The 18,710-nt window shown below is 40.1% G+C and overlaps 2 protein-coding genes across 2 annotated transcripts; one reads left to right on the top strand and one right to left on the bottom strand.

The window, feature by feature from the left end:
- Positions 1–30: 30 nt before the first annotated feature.
- LOC148322868 (aconitate hydratase, mitochondrial-like) lies at positions 31–9,442 on the bottom strand. Its single transcript, XM_088317485.1, has 18 exons — positions 9,368–9,442; positions 8,494–8,636; positions 8,158–8,416; positions 7,897–7,989; positions 7,349–7,507; positions 7,101–7,251; positions 6,888–6,992; positions 6,704–6,795; positions 5,934–6,039; positions 5,456–5,613; positions 5,246–5,319; positions 4,948–5,059; positions 4,561–4,743; positions 4,305–4,400; positions 3,866–4,057; positions 2,800–2,932; positions 2,060–2,181; positions 31–1,845 (listed from the first exon to the last, which is right to left on the bottom strand). The coding sequence occupies exons 1-18, from the start codon at positions 9,401–9,403 to the stop codon at positions 1,714–1,716; spliced, it is 2,346 nt and encodes a 781-aa protein (XP_088173611.1). The 5' UTR covers positions 9,404–9,442; the 3' UTR covers positions 31–1,713.
- A 1,319-nt stretch (positions 9,443–10,761) lies between these two features.
- Positions 10,762–17,364, top strand: tob2 (transducer of ERBB2, 2). The gene is made up of 2 exons (XM_088317416.1): positions 10,762–10,921; positions 14,495–17,364. Exon 2 carries the CDS (start codon positions 14,700–14,702, stop codon positions 15,915–15,917), a length of 1,218 nt encoding a protein of 405 aa, XP_088173542.1. The 5' UTR covers positions 10,762–10,921; positions 14,495–14,699; the 3' UTR covers positions 15,918–17,364.
- Positions 17,365–18,710: the final 1,346 nt, after the last annotated feature.

The following is an 18,710-nucleotide window of genomic DNA, read 5'->3' on the forward strand; positions in this document are numbered from 1 at the left end:
GTGTTTGCAACAAAGACTCCAACAGTTAAATGAACTTGATCATTTTATTTCATTATCAGCATTGATACATACACATTACAATATTAAAATGGCGACATATTTGAGCTACAGATTCCTGTTGAATTATAAAATGGAGAGTTATGGGAATAATCATACAGAGGTTTTTCTCGTTTGATTGATTTTGCTAAAGCAGACCAGTGAATTATTATCACAGGGTATTGGAACACATACCACGTTCGTTGATAATACAACTTCATCTGTATTTTCTGCTGAAAGTTCACGACCTATAAACAGCATTACATCACCTTGCTTCACAATAGGAGAAATATTAATTATTCTTAAAGTATTTGAGTTTATAGATTGTTCACATGTGTTAACAAAGACAGAGAAGTAAAATGTTTAGTATTTAACCATTTTTGTTTAACTATAGATATACAAATTATGAATAGGGATCATAAATGAATAGAGCTCTCATTTTGACTGGCAGCGTAAAGTATATTTAACTTTAATATGTACACAGGTCTATACATAGTGCAGAAATATAGCACATAAATTTACACCAGAACTGTGACCTTTAAGCACATTTATTAATTCTGCAAAATAGAGCGACAACACAAAAATAAAAACAACCTCATGAATTCTGCACTGCAAATAAGGGATACAGCTAATGATTACATTGTAAGAAAATTCATGTATGAATCCTGAATTATCTCATGATTTATCAGGCCCAAAATAATCACACACAACAGATTTATTAGTAAGAGCTAGATGCCTGCAAAGAATAAAAAATACATCATCAAGAAGTATCTAAGAAACAAAGTGCCAGAGTACAGGCATCAGAACGCTATTGGACTTGATTATGTGTGTTGGGTGGTGCAACAAAACTCTATGGAGAACCTCACACACCCTTAAAAAAACAACAAAAGAAACAACAAAAGCATTGATTAATCCTCACATGACACTTCAGTTACCCAAATTTTACCCACTGCAGATTTCGTGAATGCAAAAATACACCAAAAGGCAAGTTAATGCTAACAATAGTAGCAGCGTGTATACGGTGTGCAGAGAAAAAGAAGCTCATATCGAGAAATATGCAAATATTCCTGCAAACATCAGAGTAAAAGGCCTTGTATCGTGCTTACGTGAGGGCTATTTTGCTTGCAAAATTGAAATCAACGATGGCAGACGTCCAAGTCAAAAAATGACACCAGAAGATCAACAAACACCCACTATGTAGGATAACATGGCATTTAACCTGACAAATTCAGGAATTGACTGCAGCTTGTTCTGTTTGATTCCACATCAATAACAATAATGATGATTTGTGAGGTTTAAAAATATATATATGTATATCAAGACAATACGTCAATGTATAAAATGCTGCAGGGTCACATTAACAGTGTATTGGACTAAAATAAGGAGTACTGCCAGTGACTATGACACAGCCCTGAAATGATGATTTGCTGAACTTCTCACACAAAGTTGGCCGTGCTTATTTTGGTTGACTCTGCATTGTGCAATCCAATCTGTGGCTGTGTGCGCTTTTCATCTGTCCAGCGACCTTGAGTGTATGTGTGTGAGTGCGTGTGTGTGTATGTGGTGGTTATAATTAAGTGTTCACACTGTGTCTTTCTCCACTACGTTCACATTTTTCACCTTCTCCATCCACGCTTCGATGGCCACTGTAAACCTCGCCTTTGTTCCCTCAACCAATCACTGGAGCTCCTTCATCCTGTTGAGGGCAGAGCCAGCTTTGAACCACCCAATCTGCGTCTCATTGAAAGTGTGGTTTAGGGAGATGGACTCCTGGCTGCCATCGCTATGTTTGATGACCGCTGTCAGTGGCTAGAGGAGGAAACAGATCATTAATGACTGATGTGGATTAATCCATTCAGGAGTCACTTGCAGGAATTTGCTGCGGTGTAAAACGTCACTGCATCATAATAATGAACATATTTAAATTAAGACGTCACAATGTCACTCAGAATTATTGAGTGTATATATTGCCAAGAATAAAACAATGTTAGTGGGTGTTTAATGGATACAGGGTGTGGCTTACCTTGCCAGGGACAAAGGATTTCAGGCCGGTGATTGAAATGTGGTCGTCTGGAAGAATTTTGTCATAGTCACTTGCAATGGCAAAAGTTAGTGGCAGCAGACCTTGCTTCTTCAGGTTAGTCTCTGCAAAATAAACAAATAAAAATAATAATAATGGGAACTTTAAGAAAACACAACAAATAATCTTATTCCCATTTCAATCTTAGATACAATGAGATACAAATAAAGGACCTTAAAAATAGTATATGGGTGTCTGTGGATGTTGAAGATTAAAAATCAATTTAGCGACATTTGGATTGGTTGAGTACTCCTTTGAATGAAACAGTAGTCAGAAGGCAAAACACCTGAGGTTTGTTTATTGACTAAAATAAGAAAATAAGGGGGGGGCATTTTGTCATCGTCACTTCTGTCAACTGAAAATGGACGTTACAGTTGCTCAGTGCTCAGCTAAAGACCAATCATGGCACACCTTCAGAAAACAGATGAACCGTGATTGGTCGTTACCTGTTCCCTGAGCAACCGCATTTTCAGTCGACAGAAGAGACAAAATGGGCCTGATGTGGCGAAAAACAGGTGGATTTTGTTGCTTAACTCATATTCCACAAATGCAACATTAATCCCAACAGAATGCTGTTTTTAGACTAGTGAAGGCGCAAAGAACATTTTATTGCAAAGAAATTGGGGGGGGGGGGGCATGACATCCCCTTTCAGGTCATCTTTGAAGTTCCCTAAAAAACCTACCGTGGATTCTAGCAAAGCTTTTGACAATGATAGCGCGTCCTCCCAAGTGCCGAGGCTCCAGGGCAGCATGCTCTCTGCTGGATCCTTCACCGTAGTTCTCATCTCCAACCACCACCCAGTTGACCCCATTGGCCTGGGGTAGACAGTTAAAAGCTGCTGAGAAGTGTGGTTTGGTGAGAACAAACACTGACTCGCATTTGTGTGGAATCGAGACCCATTGAGGAGATGGGTTTTGCAACGCGCGCCCCAGTGTGCGGTTCGGTTCACCGACCAGTGTTAAAAGACAGCAAAAAGCATACGGAAATCCACTTGTCTCTGTTTGAGTGTTGGTGAGTTTTCACAAACACAGGTGGGAGCACATAGTTTAGCATTAAATTCTGAACTTTCGCAGGATTTTGACAGTTCTCGGACGTCAGTACAAATTTCATGAATAAACAGGATCAAATGAGCACATTGTTACTTTTTTAATATGTATTATTCAATATTTTGAATTTTATTGATCAATCATTCTCTCATTACCACGCTGAGCACATTTTTCTGCATGTTAGGTTACATCCTACCATAACCTGAAGAACATATAAAGCCCAGAAAATGTCAAATGTTAAGTATTCAGATTTTATACTGAGAGAAAAAAAATGACATGGAGAAAAAAGTAACGACACAAACGTGATATTTCTTAAAGGCCTAAAGAATAAAGTATGAAGACTTATCATATTATATCTTGAAAATACAGGGCCGGTGTCAGATTTGGGAGAGTCACTACTCAAAAAGTCAAATCCAGTTTTGTTGTCATACAGTTTGATTAAATATTTTGGTGTTCACCCTCCTGGTAATGAATATCAGCGCGAATTAAGCACGCTTTACTCCGTCTTTGTAGAACTGCAAGTGAGAGTCTTCATTTTATTTCCTCAAAGTGATGTTATACCAGTTCCACATTTCTTGACAGCGACAAATAGTGAAAAGGGCTAAACGTTTTTTTCATTTTTAAAAGAGCCTGGCTGCGATAAAACAAGTCGTCACGTATGATTTCAATTTACGCCATCAAATGCCCACAATTGGAGCTCACCTTGTAGTGGCGAGCCACATCTGGCACTCCATCATACTCTCCAATAAGATGGTTCTTGACTTTGTTGACTGCATCATTCTCTGTGTTCACAGCACCAATCAGCATGTTGTTAGAAATATTGTCAAGATGACCACGGAATTTCAACCAGGGCCCGGCGGCACTGATGTGGTCAGTGGTGCACTTTCCCTTCACCTAAAACATTAAAGTGAGCAGACAGTATCAAGAAACTGGACTCGACCGCAGGTCCCTCTGCAGTTAGTAGTGTCCTGTATTGCGGTTCATCGCATCCCTGATCCCTTGAGGATTTTTAAGTGCTGAGTCAAAACAATCTTAGACTACGTACCTAATGAGAGTGCATGTCACATAAGTCATCTGTTGTGTAGGTTCAAGTAGCTCATGAATTTAAAATTGTTCATGAAAACTGAGACTTTCACTTCACCTTTATAAGGACTTTCATGTCTTCCAAATCTCTTCCATGCCACTTGTCGAAGGGTTCCAGTAGCTGCAGGCGGTTGCTGGAAGGGTTTACATCCACCTGAACAACATCAAATATGAGCTCTTATTATTTTCCAGTTTTTCTTTCAAATACAGACAACAATTAATTGTATTTTCATTATATTTTAAACTCTGTAGGGTATGACTGTGCTGATTAGTTTTCCCTTCACGTCCCAGCAAACCAAATTGAGTAAGCAGACCTTAACAGAGCTGCCCTCAGCTGGAGGATGCTGGTAGGTGTCCTGGCCAGGGTCAAAGTCTCTGGAGGGGAGCTCATCACCACTGGGGGGCTTCAATTTAAATTTCTCTCCGTTAGGAGCAGTCAAGTAGTCCGTCTCTGGGTTGAAGTTGAGGGTGCCCGCGAGAGCCAAGGCAGTGACAATCTACGATGAGTCACAGAAGATTTTAAATAACATTAATTCGGACAAATATTTTCAATCAACAATGCTAATTATACACTAGTGACAGTAATTTTTTAATTGTTTAGCTACTATATTTCTATTTGAACTGCCTGGTGCAAATATGAGCATCTCAACTGTATTTCTATACACTGTTGGCTTTGGTATTCCACCTACGCCAATGCTTACCTCGGGGGAGGTGACAAAAGCATGTGTAGCTGGATTAGCATCATTCCTAGCAGTGAAATTTCGGTTGAAGGAAGTGACAATTGTGTTCTTCTCTCCTTTTTTCACGTCCTTCCTGTTGACAGTGAATATGCGGAGCAAGTTAGCATGAAGGATTTTCGAATTTGACATTCAGAACGTCATTGAATTGTGTAAAGGTAAAATCAAAGTAATACAAAAGCAACTAAGAAAATATATATAATAGAAATGTTCAATTTAAAATGTTGACTCTGGTCAGGGAACCAAAACGGATGACCCGTACCTGTCCCATTGACCAATACAAGGTCCACATGCATTGGCTAGTACAATCCCACCAACATCACTAAGGATCTTGGCCTAGATGAGACAAAATTAATTGGAAAGAGATGCTTTCCCGTTTCTTTCATGCACACACGCACATACACAGTCAGTAACTATGTCAATTGATGAATTCAGAATACTGTACTGTACATTGTGCGAGGTTCTGACTCACATATCCGTCCCTCTCAATCGTGGCACGGATCTGTTCTGAACCAGGGGTGACTGTGAACTGGGCTTTGCACTTCATGCCTTTATCCAAGGCTTGCTTGGCAAGAGAGGCAGCTCTGCCCATGTCCTCATAGCTTGAGTTTGTGCAGCTACCAATCAGACCTGCAATGAGATCCAATGTAAGAGGTATTCATTTAGAATGTGTTTATCATTAGAGAGTTATAGAACAGTACTTACACTGATGTCTGTTTTTAATTGTATATATATATATATATATATATAAATATAAAATACTAGTTAAATCAGTGATGATTTCTATAGTATATTGTGTCCATGTTTCGCCAGATAGTTGAAAGAGGAGAACCCGGAGCGTCCTGATTCAGCAGTAATGTGATCATAGCAGATCAATAACACACCTCGTGGCATCAAGGGACGAAATGTCCCATTTCACAAAGTATTACAAAAAAAAAAAAAAGACTTACCAACTTTAACCTCAAGGGGCCAGCCGCTCTTCTGAGCAATGGCACCAATGTCAGACACAGGGTGGGCCAAATCGGGGGTGAAAGGCCCATTGATGTGTGGCTTCAACTGTGAGGAGGGTTAAACAATGAATAAAGACAACACATTTATTACGTGGGTATGTTTGCAACTAAACAAAGGAGCAGAATTTGTGTCTAACAATACAGAATAGACAACGAGGCGGAACATGTGGAAGAATGAAATTCAAATGGGAGCGAAAAATCATCTCAGTCTAATAATGAAGAATAGAATACCGGAAAATTTTGATGATGCATCACGATTCCTTTCAAATGACATTGCACAATCTGAAGGACACAAACTCTTGGATTTAAATAACAGCTTTCCTACAAGTTAAATTCACAACTTTTTAATTCCATCTGGAATCTAATTTTAGATGTCAAAATGTTCCCAAATGTTTTTTTGCTTAAACAGTGAAACAATTAAAAATAAATTATCTCTTCTGCTTTTTATTCCTTATGTCTTAAAAGGAAACTTAATCATACAAATTGTGGGACAACACACAGACACCTCATACATGCATGCAAGCAGATCATCAGTCAGTGACGGGGCGAGTGTGGGGGATGCCTTGCCCGAGCGCACATTGACGTGATCAGAATGCAGATTAGTAGTTTGCCAAAAACTAGTTGCACTTTTTTTGGTCACGTCAGGAATTCACACGCAATAATGAAGTGTAATAATTAAATATTTTAAACACTTGAACAATATACTGCACCTCACTCAGGTTAATCTCAATGGTCTGGTCATATTCGCAACCATTATCAGGAACCAAGTCATCTTTGAACTTCTCAGCTAGAGAAGCAATCTCTATGGAAGGAATAAAATAAAGAAGAATCGTGAATCACATAAAAAAAACATGAACGATCGATTTCTAAGAGAGACAGTCAAAATAAACTTACCTGCGCGACCAGTTTTCTCCAGATACGTCTTCATGCGATGGTTGTAGGGGAAAAGGGACGTGGTAGCGCCAATTTCAGCACCCATATTGCAGATGGTGGCCATACCTGGCAAGCAAACGGATCAGCTAAATCTCAAAGACAAGAACTAACCTGAAAAGATGTTGCAAAAAGGTGGACATGTTCCTGCTTTCAGTTGATCTTACATCTCCTTACCTGTACAAGAAATTGAGTCAACCCCAGGCCCATGATACTCTACAATAGCACCTGTGCCACCCTTTACAGTCAGTATGCCAGCCACCTTGAGGATGACATCCTTTGGAGAAGTCCAGCCTGACAGAGAGCCCGTTAGTTTCACTCCAATCACCTGTAAGCAGATAACAAACAAGTTGAGAATACAAAAGTAGAGACAAACACACTCAAAACTCGTTAAGAAAATCACATTGATGATGAAATGAACGAACTTTGGGACACTTGAGCTCCCAAGGGATTCCGGCCATAACATCCACAGCATCAGCACCACCAACGCCGATACAGACACAACCCAGACCACCACCATTCGGGGTATGTGAGTCTGTACCAATCAGCATCACCCCAGGATATGCGTAGTTCTCCAAGATGATCTGCACAACACAAGATTTCCAATTTCATATTTCCATTCCCTGGTGGTATATGCAAAAGCACACTACCCTGCAGCATTACACAGACCAGGAAGTACATAAAAGGAGTGTAGAGGACTAACATTTTACAGTTGCACATTTTACTGTACAAGAGTGCTCGTTTGTTATAGTTAATTATATCATTTAATGTCAAACAGGATTCTGTACTTTAAAAAAGTCAAATATCAAATAAAAATAAAATAGGTTAAACAATGAACAGAGAAACTATTGTTTGAACTAGCATTAGCTTGCGTACAAATGGTCAGAATTATGCCACCTTCGCCTCAATTTGAGCCAGGAAAAACTATAGTTAGGTGTAAACACATCAACGATTTATCTTGTTTATCGTGTACCTGATGGATAATCCCTGAACCTGGTTTCCAGAAGCCTACTCCGTATTTGGCACCAGCAGTTGCCAGGAAGTTATAAACTTCCTGGTTCATTTCCTGTGTCAGAAGTAAATTGTGAGATTTTACCCCTATAGCTTGAAAGTTGTCATAAGGGTGGCTCAGGTAGCGCAAACAACCACACCACAATCATGCACTATACAGTACAAAGTACTGAGACATGAGCATTACACTTACTGGACATTAGCATTTAGCAATTGTGCTCACCTTAGCCCTCTGCAAGTCCTGAGCCCCTCCGATCTGAGCCTCAATCAGATGATCACAGTGAATAGTGGACGGCACCGCCACCTTGGGTAGACCACTGCTGATGAACTGGAGCATTGCCATCTGAGCTGTAGCATCCTGCATAGCCACGCGGTCCGGACGCAAGCGCAGGTAAGTGCGACCACGCTCGATCTCCTGCCCTGCAGGATCATCCAGGTGACCGTACACAATCTTCTCCGACAGAGTGAGAGGTCTGTTGAGTCTGAAGGAGGAGACGGAAACACTAAGAACTTGCAGCAGTGTACCGTATGTGCAGTTCGGGGCCATCGGGGAACTGACCTCCTTCGCACAATATTGATGTTCTCGTGCATCTGCTCATAGTTAATACTCGAACTGGGCTCAAAGCGGCTCATTGCCACATTGGCCTTGGCATTGAGGGCAGCACACACATGCAGTTGCCTTGCACCGGTTCCAAGGGCCAGCTGCACCAGGAAAAACGATTCCAGGAAATAACATGGCTTTTATTGTCACGTTTTGGGGTAGACACCAAGTTTGAAATTACACAATAACTCAATAAAAGATAGCAGGGCAATAACCATGTTGTTGTTGTGTAGGTATCACTTATCAGCTACGTTTTTCAACCTTCCTACAACTAAGTGGCCAAGACCTAAGATGGGAATATAATATAAAAGCAAATGGGAAAAACTCATGTGTACACGGTTCAGTTGTCTTCTTTAAATTTTAAAAGAAAAAATAGCAACATGTTAAACACTGTCATATTTTCTCTTATAAAACAAGTGACACAACGACAATATTCACTCTAATATCACAAATGTGAAACACTGTCCAAAAAATTGCAGCTGCAGTTGAAAGATTGTTTAACCTTGATTTCACCTTGTAAAAGTAATGGATTACCACCAAATAATATTTTTCTTTTTCTAATGTGACAACGTAAGAAATATGACATGGTTTAATATTATGCGCGTCAAAATACCAGCTACACCGTTACATGCGTCACAGCTTCGAGCCATCCAGAGACACTGTGACCTGCCTAGCAACGATAGAATGCGCACTCTCATATTAATTTGACCTGCAATGGATTTACCATAAACGATAATTCGTGGACCACATTCTATAAATGTATCTGTTGTCTTATATATTGCATTCAAAAAGACAAGTCATGTCTGTGAGAAGATAAAAATAAGTTTCTTACCCGCAACCGAGTGATAGTAAAACAGTAAGACGCCATTTTGTTTCGTAAGTATGAGTGTCGCACTAATATGACGTAATACAAAAAATCAGCCCCGTTATTTATGTACGCCGTATTATAATCAGTTAACCCGTGACGCCTGAACAATTTGCTGCAGATTTTGGTGGTATTTTTTTCTGGTGTACCCGTGCTGTTTGGGGGTTGCATTGTATATGATTCTTTGTCTGATGTTTATATTACTTATGTTAATGAATCCCCAGTTACTATTTGTGTTTCGCTTCTTGTAATAAAAACAATGGTAAAATTCGTGCTCTTTTCGAATCTGATGTATCTAGAACGTCAAATGTAATATACTAAAACTGCCGTGTAAATAACTTATGTTGGAATAAACATTTTGACATATCCTCAATTTTTAAAATAGTAAATTGGGTAAAATAAGTGTCATTCAAACTAAGTCAATATATTGTTTGATAAGGAATTGTAGCGAAAAATACACTTTACAATCTACAGAATAGTGATGTTTAGTATTTTTTATACCAATTTTTGTAACTTTTATTTCTCAAGGATTGTATATTTTTGCGTGCATCTATGATGGGAAAGATGTTGTTGTTATCACGTGTTCGGTTCATTCTGTTTCATCAACATTACAGTTGAAGAATTGATGAACCCTTAAGGGATCCTGAATCATCATGCCATAGTTTACAGATGAATCCAAACACATTCAGCAAGTGCAATTTGAGCATTTTTGGTGCAAAAAGCATATCGTTTCTTTACGCGATTCATTTCGGACAAAGCATCATGTGAAGCTAGATTGTCTCTTTCAAGGTGAGTAAAATATTCAAAGTACATTGTAAAGTGTCAAATACATAATCTCCCAACGACTACTGCATCATTATTTATTTCTAAAGAACGTCATTTCCCACAAGTCCTTGTTTAAAAGAAATGTCGTGTTCGCTGTTGTGAATGGATAACGCAGCCCAATAAATTGTGGGCCTGCCCGTCTCACAGCCAATCGACACTCTGTTGCTATCACCGCTTATATTTTTAGCAAGCGGTCAGCGTTGTAAGAAACTACAAATATCCCTCCGCGATATTTGCAAGTCTTCACTTTTGTGAACTATAGTATGAAAATATTTATTTTTTCATGTTATGGCTATTTTTCGTAAAGCTCGTTAGACGATATTAACTATTGGAAACGTGAACTTGTTAGTTCTATTTTATCTTTTTACCCATTATTATTGTACTTATATATTAATATTTAATATTTAAGCGTTACATGTAATATTAGTGCAGGCTTTTATAAAAAAAATAAGAATGATATATATTTTTTTAAATAACAGGAAAGAGGCCATTACAATCGAAAGAAAATAGTTCCTGTCGTCACCGGCGTGTAGGCGAGTCACACTGTATAAATACGTCGGCTTGTCCGACCGTAAAGTTTCTCTGGACCCTCCATTCAACTGTCAGCTGGAGACTTGCAAGCGATTCGAAAGAATAACTGTTCCACGAAAACATGGAGTCAACGCTGTGAAATCCGAAAAAGCAAAGTAGTGGCAGGTAAGTGGCACGTAGCAACGAAAGGTTCATTTTTTAGTCTTTGTATGTATTTGCTATTTTGTTTCTCAATGCAAATGCTTTGGCGTCTATTATTTAAGCCTTTACAAGATTTGCAGGTCTTTTCTCTATCTCGTTCTCGCTCTTTATGTTGTCTTCGCCGCTGCGGCTGTCACGTGTATTATGTGGTTGTTGACTCTCATCTACATTTTCATGGTGCACATTCAATGCTAAATCAACTGTCTGTTCGCCTCAATTAGTCTCTTCATTTAGATATTTTGCTTTTCTCCCTTCTCTCGGTCGCATGTCAGCGACGCTAGGTTCTTCAATCCAGTGTCTCCGATGAGGTTTTAATACGTGAAACAAATGAAAATAGCTGTTAATATTCAATCATATTAATTAGTGCAAGTGGCCATCCACTTTCTGCAATATCATGTCAACAATTTCGTCTTTGCTCTTCCGATAATAATATATAAAAATATTTTTGACACTGTCAGTGTTTTTATTATTGTGCTTATCCTTTGCAGTTGTGTACATCTGTACTAAATTATACTGCTTCTGTTTAGCACATAAGTTAAGAAAAAATATTAAACACGGCCCACCTTATGATGCAGTGCAGTTCCACATCACTGCAAACTACACCCACAACAATAATAAACATTTTCAATCAGTACCTCTCAAACATAGTCAAAACTGAGCACCATTCTCCCAAAGGCCGATTGTTGTATTGATCTCATTGTGTTAATTATAACAGACTCCCCCTTCAATGTCTGCCATTGTAGTCATGCATGTATCTTTCAAATTTCATTAGGCACTGAGAAGACTCAATGTCATGGAGCTGAGATTTCACAGTCGAGTGGCACATGTTCGAAGCTCCATGTAAACAACAATACAGCATCCTGTTTGATTGCTCAGCCTGCAACAGCAATTCTGTAAAAATAAAAATCCCTAAAAATTATTAAAGGTGAATAAACTAAAAATATTTTGGGAATCTCACGGAGTAATCAATGATACTTGTTAAATTTAAGCAGTGGTTAATGATCCCTGATGCATTTAGTGCACAATCATACCAATGTTTCTATTTTTTTTTTTTTCAGTTTTTGTAATTGTTGTTTCTCAACTCGAATAATCATATTTTATTCAGGTTGTGGAAAGACACTTAAAATAATGCATAGTACAAAATATGTCCCTATTTATAGCACCACTCCAACCAACCCCCATCTTATCCTCTCAATGTCACCTTTTTTCAAGTGGAACTACAAATGTAAATCTCATGTTCACCACGTCCAATGCAGCGTTTCGGCACGTCCTGGTTTGTCCGTTGCAAAATTGGAATTGTCTTTTAATCAGATTCATCTTTCAAAGATGAAGGATTCCCATCTGGTCAGGGAAGTTGATGTGAGAGGATTGTTTTTGTGCAGGGGGGGAAGGGAGGGGAGGAGTGCGTGCGCTGCATGATGGGAAATGGTGTTCTGTGATGGACAAGCTGCCATTTTACAATTCTTCCTTGGACACGCGTCTTGTGATGCTGGTTTTTTCATTTTTAATCAGACGTTGACTTAGCGAGGGGATGAATGGACTGAAGCATTAAGCAGGAGGCGCTCCCTGGGATCAGATTCAGATTATAAAGGATTTATGAGGCCCACATCACATCTGTCACATCCATCAGTACATCCTGTACTCTTACTGAACCAAAATATAAAATGGTGAATTCCTATTTGTGTATGTTGATGTTGACTCTGACAGCTGTTGTTACTTTACTATGTTGTGGTTCTGAACCTCATTCCTTGTCACGTCAGAGAGGTATTGACTAGTGACAGCCTTGAAAGCCCTTCAAAATGACATCTTTGTATTATACCATTCGAAGGCAAAGCAAATGCATTAAATTGATTCTATGGTTTAAACCCTTGAATGCTTTTGATACAGTTCAGATTTTCTAAGCTTTGTAGTGCAATTATGTCAGATGAATAGTTATATTAACACAGTGATGGCTCCAGGATTTTTTTTTTCTCTCCCGGCGCTTTCAGGGGGTTTGACTAAAAAGTAAGGAACTGAGAAAAGATTGCTAAATATATATTTTCAAAAATAAACTACAAGGCTGAAGGGACTTAACTTGGGCTATGCAGAGTTCCGATGGGGTTTTAGCACCCCTTAGCCCAGTGTGGCACCGTCCCCGCATCAAAAGGATCCTAAAAACAGGATAAATAAATAATTTAAGAAATAAGAGTATACAAATGCATGCCAGCCATCCTTTGTGACATAAATTAAAGCAGAATTTCCCTAACCTTTTCACTACTTAAATTGTGTGGATTCTCCATAGATCCCCAATTTACTAATGATTCTCAAAATGTAGCATGAGGACCACCAATTGCACGTGGGTTCCCTCTAGTGACGGACAGAAGAATCAATGAATTATGTGTCAAAACTGTGCATAATATACAAGTGGGCTTTTTTTTTTTTTTAAATCCTGCACTGTAGATCTGCACAGGACAATTCAGTTGTATTTAACTTTGTGTCTTTTCATCATAACTGTGCATAATATTTGAGTGGGCTTTTTTTTTTATCCTACACACTAGATCTGTTTAGTACATTTTTAAGAGCAGTTTGTTTTTCATTTTGATACAGATATGACTTAATGTATGTACAATACATTTTAATTGAATCATTCTATAGGTGCATTTTCCCTTTAAGTGCAGCATTAATGTTTAAAATGCGTAAAAATATAGTGGCTGACAATAATTAAATACCCTCTTTAGAAATCAAATTGGCCTCATTTTTGATGAACGCAATGGCCTTCTCTTAAGGCTTCAGAATTCAGCATTTTGGGATCAAAATCGTGATCACAGATGACATGATTTTGTGATTGTCAAAGCACAATTGTATTTATTTATTTATTTTTTTTAAAGCGCTCCTCTTAAACCTGCCCCTCCTCCTATCTCAAATTTATAAACAAAGAATATGTGCGTTTATACAAAATGTCAAACTTTTTTTTTTTTTTCCATGCACTTGCACGCACAGTTGCATGTTTATACATGCATGATGTCAAGAAGCAGGTCTTGTTTTTGTTGAAACATTTTAAAAACGTTGCCCTCCTTATAAGGCTTATAAGGTTTTGGTGGTATGATCTAATTTTCTCAAATGTTGCTGTACATAGTGAATATTGCACTGAAACTTGAAGAATGTCAAGAATTTAATCGAAATCGCAATACCTGTGAGAAAAATTGCAATTCAATCTTTTCCCAAAATCATTCAGCAAACACCTGCTATTCTACTGTATTTTAATTTAGGACATTATGATGGTACTTGGGGAAACCGGAGAGCAAAATATTTTTTGGAGGTGATTCATCACAGTGAATGAGAACCACTGTGCGAGAATGTATACTGTAGCTGAACGAGTGATAAAGAACACAGAAGACTGCAAACAGTTCACGTTGAGTGATGTTGAAAAATACAAAATGGCAACACGTACAAATTAACGGCTGTATTTACAAATGAAGAAATCTTTTCTGATCTCTCCTCAATGATTTCCTGATCCTTGTGAAATACCGACATTTGATCTACCTTTCATCTTTGCAGCGCTGAAGTCGCAGTTTGCTTCACTTGAGACGTCGACAAACAACCTGCTGTCCCTGCCTCCAAAGTGCCTTTCAAGATGGTGACACTTAAATCACACAGTGTACAGTAAGCCAGAGGAGAGTCAAGGACATTCCGCTTTGCATCGCCTCACTTTTAAAGCAAACCTCATCTCGCGCTCGGGGTGTAGCGGCAGCCTGGTGCAGTCATGCATCTGGAGGTGAAGGTTGCGCTCAACTTCATTGTGTCCTATTTGTACAATAAGCTACCTCGGCGTCGCGCGGACCTCTTCGGAGAAGAGCTGGAGCGGATCCTGGTGTCTCGGTTCGAGGGCCACTGGTACCCCGAGGCCCCTCTTCGAGGCTCTGCATTCCGCTGCTTGCACCTGGGAGCCCCGAGAGACCCGGTTGTGGAGCTGGCCGCCAAGAGAAGTGGACTGGATACAGAGGAGGTGCGTGCAAATGTCCCTGCGGAGCTCAGCGTGTGGATTGACCCCTATGAGGTGTCCTACCAGATTGGAGAGAAGGGAACAGTGAAGGTGTTGTACCTGGAGGACCCGCCGGGCCTCAGCTGTGACATTGAGCGACCTGAGGGGGTCATGAGTGAGGTGAAAGGCGACTCTGAGTTGGAAGAAGCCAAGAGTTTGGGCTTCAATCCAGACGCTCAGGTGTTTGTTCCGATCGGAAGCCAGTTGTCTCCTTCCCTCATGGCGCCGCTCTCCAGTTCCCCCACGCCGCCCTCCGTCCACCCCGTCCCCGCCCTCTTCAACTACCCCACCTCCAGTTCGCCCGCCGACCCTTCTGCACACTCCTCCAACACATCCACCCCTTCTCCTCCCACAAACGGGATACCCTACCTAGCCGCTCAGCAGCCCGCCTCCTCCCTCCCCGCGGCCCGACCTCAACCAATCACCTTCACTACAGCCGCTTTTGCCGCCACTAAATTTGGCTCCACCAAAATGAAAAAGTGCAGCGTGGCTGGGTCGGCGGGTGGTTCGAGCGTCGCCGTCGGAGTGCCGCCTGTCCAAAGGATGCTCTCCCACTCTCCCACCGCCATGTTAGCTCCAGAGATGCTGAAGCACAAGTCGCTGTCTCTCTCCATGCACTCGCTTGTCGGTCCCATCCCCAGCCAGCTGTCACCCAACGCCAAAGAGTTTGTCTACCCGGGACCCCACAGCCCCCTTTACTTTGATGCAGACCCCCAGCCCATGCAAGCTCACGCTAGCCGATTCCAGCCCAGCCACCGCGTCGGCACCCACCTGTCCTTTGACCCTTTCTCCAGCCCTCCCCCATCCCAGAATGTGGGCATCATGGGCACAAACGGCGAGATCTCCTACATGGAGAAACCTCAGTTTGTTGAGGGTTTAGGGAGCTACAACCTGCAATACCCAAGCCAGTCCTTCCAGCCTGTTGTTTTGGCCAACTAAGCCTTTATTTGTCAACAAGTGGCCCACAAGCTCCAGATATCTTCTTTTTTTTTCTAACAAACTCTCCTAATACTAATGCAAGCTAACGCTTAATTTTCCTACAGAGATTTAAACATGTAGCTTTCCTACGAAAATTTGAAGATACTCTCATTATCTCATGGTAATTTTTTTCCACCATCATGTTCAGCTTTGAATTAATCATTGCCATCGTTATTCATTGAATGAATGACAAGTAATCTAATGGACATAAACTGTGGTAAAGCTCCAGTTTGCACGTCACACTGTGGCAAAAGGACCTGGCCAAGTATTGCACTTTGCTTTGCAATCTGTTCTTACAGTGCTGGCTATTCGGGGGGGGGATGAGGAGGAGAGGGGTGGGGTGGGGGGAGTTGTCTGTGCTTGCATGTGTTGTGATGTCGTGGCTCCATGTGAGCTGGAATCGTATCACGTGATGGGCGCCTTTGCACGCTGACATCACAGCAGTAAATACAGAAACGCTTTATCATCGGCGAGAACATGTCCATGTTTTGGAGATGAAGTGAGCAAATCGAGGAATGTCATTCATCTGTCAGGGGGGAAATTGCAGCAGGGAAGGTCGCGAAAACCTCTGTGAGGGAAGGCAGCTTTGCATCTTAAGAAGACGGCGCTCACGTGGCCATGCCTGCAGTCATGTGCGTGAGCATACATGTAGACATTGTACAGTGTGCACACGGCTAAATGCACATGTACACGTTCCCGGTCATCAGTGTGTGAAGGTGAACTGGCAGCGAATTGCGGTTGGGGGAGGGATGGTATCCAGCTGTAAAGCCGAAGAGATTTTGATCAATGGCTTGGTGTGACTTTGGGGATGTAGGGGTGCTTTTCCTCACTGTGAAAAGAAGGCAGCGAGAGGGTTGCGTTGGCTCACTGGCGTATGGTGTGTATTGACTTTGAGAGCGACATTTTTTAAAACCCAGAACACGTTGCCGGTGAGCTTAAATGGTATTGAAGCGAAAGGCTAACACTGTTGTGCCCCTCCTCGAAAAGCTCCTGTGCAGAGGGAGAGCAGAAAAAGGTGAAGCTGTTTCTTGTCTCCTGGTTGTCAAGTGGACAGCGATGAATGTTCTGAATTGATGGCCAGGCTTCTGTTGCTATTTTAAGATCGTTACAGCTCTTCAAGGCTAATGTGTTTATGACAAAATGGTCAATTTGAGCACTTTATTAAGCGGAGCTCTACTCACATCCATTTTTTTTTTTTTTTTTTTTTTTACATGACACTGTCATTTAAACAGATGCAAGCACTTAATGTATTGAAGAGGTGGAAATTGAGTCAGTTATGTCCATTTAATGTTTTTCTAGACAAAGAGATGTATTCATGTTTTGTACCCAAGGACCCTTAACTGTTTTCTTTTGCCCTCTCACCACCCTTTCGGAGAATGTGATGGGGAAATATGGATTTGTTTTTGTTTTGTTTAAAAAAAAAAAAAAAAAGAAATGACCTGATAGTTTCATATATTTTTGTTTTTGCGAACTGAAGTATGAAGTCCAAGAAAATGTAAATATAAAGTTCTTATGTTCAGATTTTGTGTTTAGTTTCTTACATGCTGAAGTTATTTTTGCAAAAATTAACCTGAATATATGCAAACTGAGATAAAAAAAAAAAAAAAGATAAATAAATAAATAAAAGTATTTCAATTATGTACAGAGTCCAGTATTGAATGTGTATTGTACTTTGTAACAGCAGCAGTCTAAAGAGACGGGCAAATGTATTAAATCTGAGGTTTGAAGAGCTGAATGTTTACAAAAGAGAGTTCACGTCGCTGTCCTAACAGCAATCTGTAAACACAATTTCAAGGAAATCCCCGTATCGATGAATTAACGTGCATCTTGCACAAAGTCGGTCCCTGATTAAAACTGACGTTGACTTCCAAAGTGTGACCTTCTGGTCTCCATGCCATATACTGGACCATCATTTCTTACACAGACACTCAATCGCCCTTGTCAAGTGCAATATAAGACCAGAATTGAAAAGACCCTGCAGTGGGTTTTTTACCTCTCATCTCCCTGAATAGCATCAAAGTATGTTGGTCTCTTCTAATAGGAAGGATGGAGGAAATGAATGTTGCACTCTTAGTCAGCCCCGGTTGAGATGGCCGGCTGAAGCCCATCTGGGATACCTGCATATTTTATTGCGCTTAAAAGAACTCCAAATAGTGTGCGTTTAAAATTTAGACCTGCATAGTGTGTGCTCGAAATAACCCATTTGAAATGCACCCCAAACTCTTTAAGTGCAGGCCGTCCTATAATCGGGGTTGAATCGAAGGAAGAGTTTTGTATTCTGATGCTTATATGGTGTTTTATTTTGCACTTTGGAATATTTCATTGTTATAAGAGTTTATTTTCTATGTGACATTTAACATTAAAATGTATAATTGAAAAGATGTACAAAATAGTTATTTCCTTTTTCTGACTGTATTTTTATTTGTTTCCTATTTTGTATCCAATCTGTACACCTTGTAGATGTTTAACAAGTCTTTCACCAATGAAATGCAATGACCTGTTTTCTTGGAATGGGGCATTACTACTGCAGTTTCTTATTGTATCAGATTTCTTTTTTAAGTTTGTAATAAAAAAGACCAGTAAGCATGGAAAATAAGATGAGCGTCTCATTATTGTGCTTGCTGTGAATGCATTTCCTCTCCTTCCATGGTATTGAAAAAAAAAAAAAAAAAAAAAGCTGGAGAACTGTCTTTCTGACCACCTGTCTGTACAGATGTGGAAAAAGAACCTGTCTTTCTGAGCACGGAAAATGCT

This window comes from Idiotropiscis lumnitzeri, chromosome 15, assembly GCF_059441095.1.
Source record: "Idiotropiscis lumnitzeri isolate Australia: NSW breed Sydney's pygmy pipehorse chromosome 15, RoL_Ilum_1.0, whole genome shotgun sequence".
NCBI lineage: Eukaryota > Metazoa > Chordata > Actinopteri > Syngnathiformes > Syngnathidae > Idiotropiscis > Idiotropiscis lumnitzeri.